The 3,755-nt window shown below is 29.6% G+C and overlaps 1 protein-coding gene across 1 annotated transcript; it reads right to left on the reverse strand.

The window, feature by feature from the left end:
* Positions 1 to 2,691: 2,691 nt before the first annotated feature.
* Positions 2,692 to 3,500, reverse strand: LOC129949730 (uncharacterized). Its single transcript, XM_056061362.1, has one exon. It carries the CDS (start codon positions 3,264 to 3,266, stop codon positions 2,934 to 2,936), a length of 333 nt encoding a protein of 110 aa, XP_055917337.1. The 5' UTR covers positions 3,267 to 3,500; the 3' UTR covers positions 2,692 to 2,933.
* Positions 3,501 to 3,755: the final 255 nt, after the last annotated feature.

Genomic DNA, 3,755 nt, shown 5'->3' on the forward strand with positions numbered 1-3,755 from the left:
ACATTCGTTAATCCGATACAGTGACGGCCATCGTTGGTATTTACAATATTTATTGTTATAAAAATACATACATATGTACCAAAAGCATTAATTTGGATAAAAGATAAGAATGTAATAACAATTTTGTCAAAATAATGCGCTCATGCACAGTTAAAAGAATTTAAACTATTTTAAGACTAAAAATTTGACCGGAAAAATTAGTTTTTCTTAAAAAATGTAAAGGCCATTTTATAAATCAAAAAACCCTTGATTTTCAATTTTTTTTCAACAATTGTTGGAGCGTTTTTTTTTTTTTTTTTAATTAATTTGTATATATACAATTTTTCAATGTTGTTCTAAAAATATTTTTGGTATGCAGTTGTTTAGTGATTGTAAATATATGCTATACATTAGAATTTTGTAAGAAAATGTTGACCCATTTTTGAGATATAGAATTTTGAAAAACAAAATTCAATATTTTTTTTTTAAATCCAAACAATAAAAAATTGCACTTTTGATAATTAAATATTCCTTATTCCAAAAAAAAACTTATTGAAATCAGTTAATAAGTTACTGAGAAAATTAAAAAACAAAACAATGGTTCTATGAGCGGGACAGACAGACAAAACAAATCGGACGGAATCGCGGGACCCACTTTTTTCGACTTCTCTACCATTGTAATATCATGTTTGATTAAAATCTCGAGTTCGAAATTTTGCACGAATGCAAAACTTGCCATATAGTTCCTGTATGTTTCAAGTAAAAAGAAGACAGAGTTCATTTTGAGTTTTAAAATGTCTGCAGAGTGTTTTGTATGTTGGACGCTAAAAATACAATTCAAATCTCTATCCACAGCAGAATTTCACTTTACCATTTATCAGAAGGATGTTAAATTTTTTATATTCATAAAAATGTCTATTGTACTTTTCTACTTACACAAAAGAAGGCATGCACCGTAAGACTCGATTCAAGTATATTTACCATGATTTAATATCTTTCCGACAGTCAAACTTATTTTTTAAATGTATCTTAAGTATTCTTTTTTCAATGTTGTTTAAAAATTTGAACTAAAACATGAATATTTATTTTTTTGAATTATTCACTATACAAGATTTAGATAGAAACCGACAATTTTGTAAAATGTTTTTACAACAAATAAACAAACTTAACATTTTGAAGAATTCGAAATAAATTGTTATATGTTAGGTTATGTTAAATATATCTTTTCGAAAAGATAACCTCTCTGTTTATGAATGTGATAAATGAAAAATGGAACTATAATAGATAATATAATATAGATATTATCAAATACCTTGGAGCGATTTTGACAAAAAAATTAAATATGGAAACGCATCTGAGAGATAAGAGAGTGCAAAAGCCGCCATCAGCGGAAAAACGCCTTAATAAAGCAACTGGGTCTCTGCACAGAGCAATTTATCAACTCAATCACAATTTGGAGGTGAAGAACTATTTCCGGGATAAATACAGCGTAGAGGAGATTTCGATGATAGTAAAGCTGCGTGGTGAACTCTTACCTCTTAACTTCATTCCACATAGGGAGGATTTACCAATATTATGCTCCTTATGTAATCCACAAGTTAGAGAAGATGTATTTCACTTTATCTGTAAATATCCAATTCTTAAAGACATCAGGAAAAATGTTCTTCGAACGGGTTTTTTGAATGAAAATAAATTTGTATCATTGTTGAACGAAGAAAGAATTGTTAATGAGAGTTTCTGAAGATAATATTTAATAATTTCAATAGTATACTATTAAAACAAATTTAAATCGTGTACCTAATTTGTTTATTTATATGTAAATTATTATAACTTTTCAATTTATGTCATGCCAGCTTTTTTTGATTTTTAAGACGAGCAATAAAAAATACATCTAATCTATAAACTCATTTTAACCAATTAAATTAAGAGTTTAAGACTTCCTTTTTCCCTAAAGAAAAACGGGGACTCAAAACTTAAAGTTGGCAACTAGCCAACTTTTTACAAATTGTATTCTACAAATGACTCGATAGTCAAATAAAAAACTTAACAAATTATGTTTTAGTTGCAACCAGAAACTCATGTAAAAACCAGCGTACTTCAAATCATCAATTGATAGATCTGAGAATAGATAGGCACTGTCTAACTAATTTTAATAAGTAATTCTCTGAAATTTGATTCCTATATTTTGAATCGAAAAATTATAAAAACTCTTCAAACTACCACTTTTATCAAAAGAATTTTAAATTTTAAATTAATACCCACTTTGAAGTCCACGATTTCTTATATTTCAAATAACTTAACTCACCTTAAATGTCTCCGTTTTCACTTAATTGGATCTATGCCCATATGATTATAATATATTTTTTTATATTTTTATTTTGTTTGTTCAGCCCACCATATTTTACTAATGAATCACTTAACGGAATTTAAATTTCACCGGTTAAAAAAATCTTTCTTTTTTTCACATATTTGCTTATACCTATACCAATATGTAGTTCAAAGAAAAAGTAAAAGTGAAAATAAAAAATAAAATATCACACATCCAGTTTTTTTCGATAATTATGATTAAGCATAATTTTTGACAAAACCACACCAAAAAATAAAAGAAAGTTTTCAAGGCATCTTTATACTACATACCTTTTATCTATATCTAAGCCATTGTGAAGAAATATCAATCAATTTCTCTGCCCTGTGGCGACAGACAAACAAAATTAAATAAACAAATAAAAATATTTGCATATATGTAAATCATGTAACGATGTTCTTATGTGTAAAATTCACATTACTGTGTTTTTGTTTTTATTTAAAAAGAGATTTCTTAATTTCTACAAATAAATAATTTACAATTCTAAGTTTTTTTTTTCTTAAATTTTAAAGCTATTTGCACCAGATTCTTGTAAAACAAATATACAATCTTACTTTTGCACCAACTTATTTCCGGATAAAGTGAAGATCTATCTATCATCGAAGATTCCATCAATTCCTCCAAAGTCAAGTCCAAAATCACCATCATCCTCACCCGGAGGCACAAAGGCTCCATTGAATACGTCCGCAAGTCGTTCCTCCATACCCATTGTCGATGCAATTCCGTAAATTATCCGCATCACTACCAGTCGAACAAAATTTGGCGTTGAAGTCTCCTTTCCTTGGGCTCCCAGGAAAAGCTGCTTAGGATCGGCTTCAGCGGTAACTACAACACTTTTCGGAGTGGTAGCTTTTGGAATACAAGCGACGAAGGCCAATAAACCGAATGCAATTGCACAGATAAAAAGATACTTTGATACCATTTTTAAGATTAAGATTAAATTGCAAAGGAAAAAAATAATATTGTTTTTGTTTGCACCACGATCACCGTTAATATGAAGTATGCGTCTGCGTTCTCGTCGTGGTCTTTAGTCGGTGGTAGAGTGTTCTTCCGGTCTCGTATAACAACAAGTAATACTATCTATCTGCGCAGACACCTGCTTTGCAATTGTCTTCAGCACCAAGTCGTCGCTATCATAAAACTGACCATCATGGGACTTTGTTTTGCCCCTTTAAAGAATATAGGAGAAAGTCGGGTCAAAACGAACATAATATAGACTGTTATAAATTCAAAATTAATTGTTTTTCTAAGCTTCTAACCGGATTCCAAGAATAAACAACATGGCGGGTGGCAAATGTTACAGCTTTGAATCTATTCAATAGCAGCTTGATCTTCCGTTTAGATCTTAACGATGGGGTAATAGTGTAAACTTTGGTTGGAAAGAAGAAGCAGCTGCCGCTGTTTGTTTACT

Source organism: Eupeodes corollae, chromosome 3, assembly GCF_945859685.1.
Source record: "Eupeodes corollae chromosome 3, idEupCoro1.1, whole genome shotgun sequence".
In the NCBI taxonomy this organism is placed as follows: domain Eukaryota; kingdom Metazoa; phylum Arthropoda; class Insecta; order Diptera; family Syrphidae; genus Eupeodes; species Eupeodes corollae.

Coding starts and splice junctions, on each gene's coding strand:
- LOC129949730 (XM_056061362.1), bottom strand. CDS start 3,266: ATGGTATCAAAGTATCTTTTTATCTGTGCAATTGCATTCGGTTTATTG.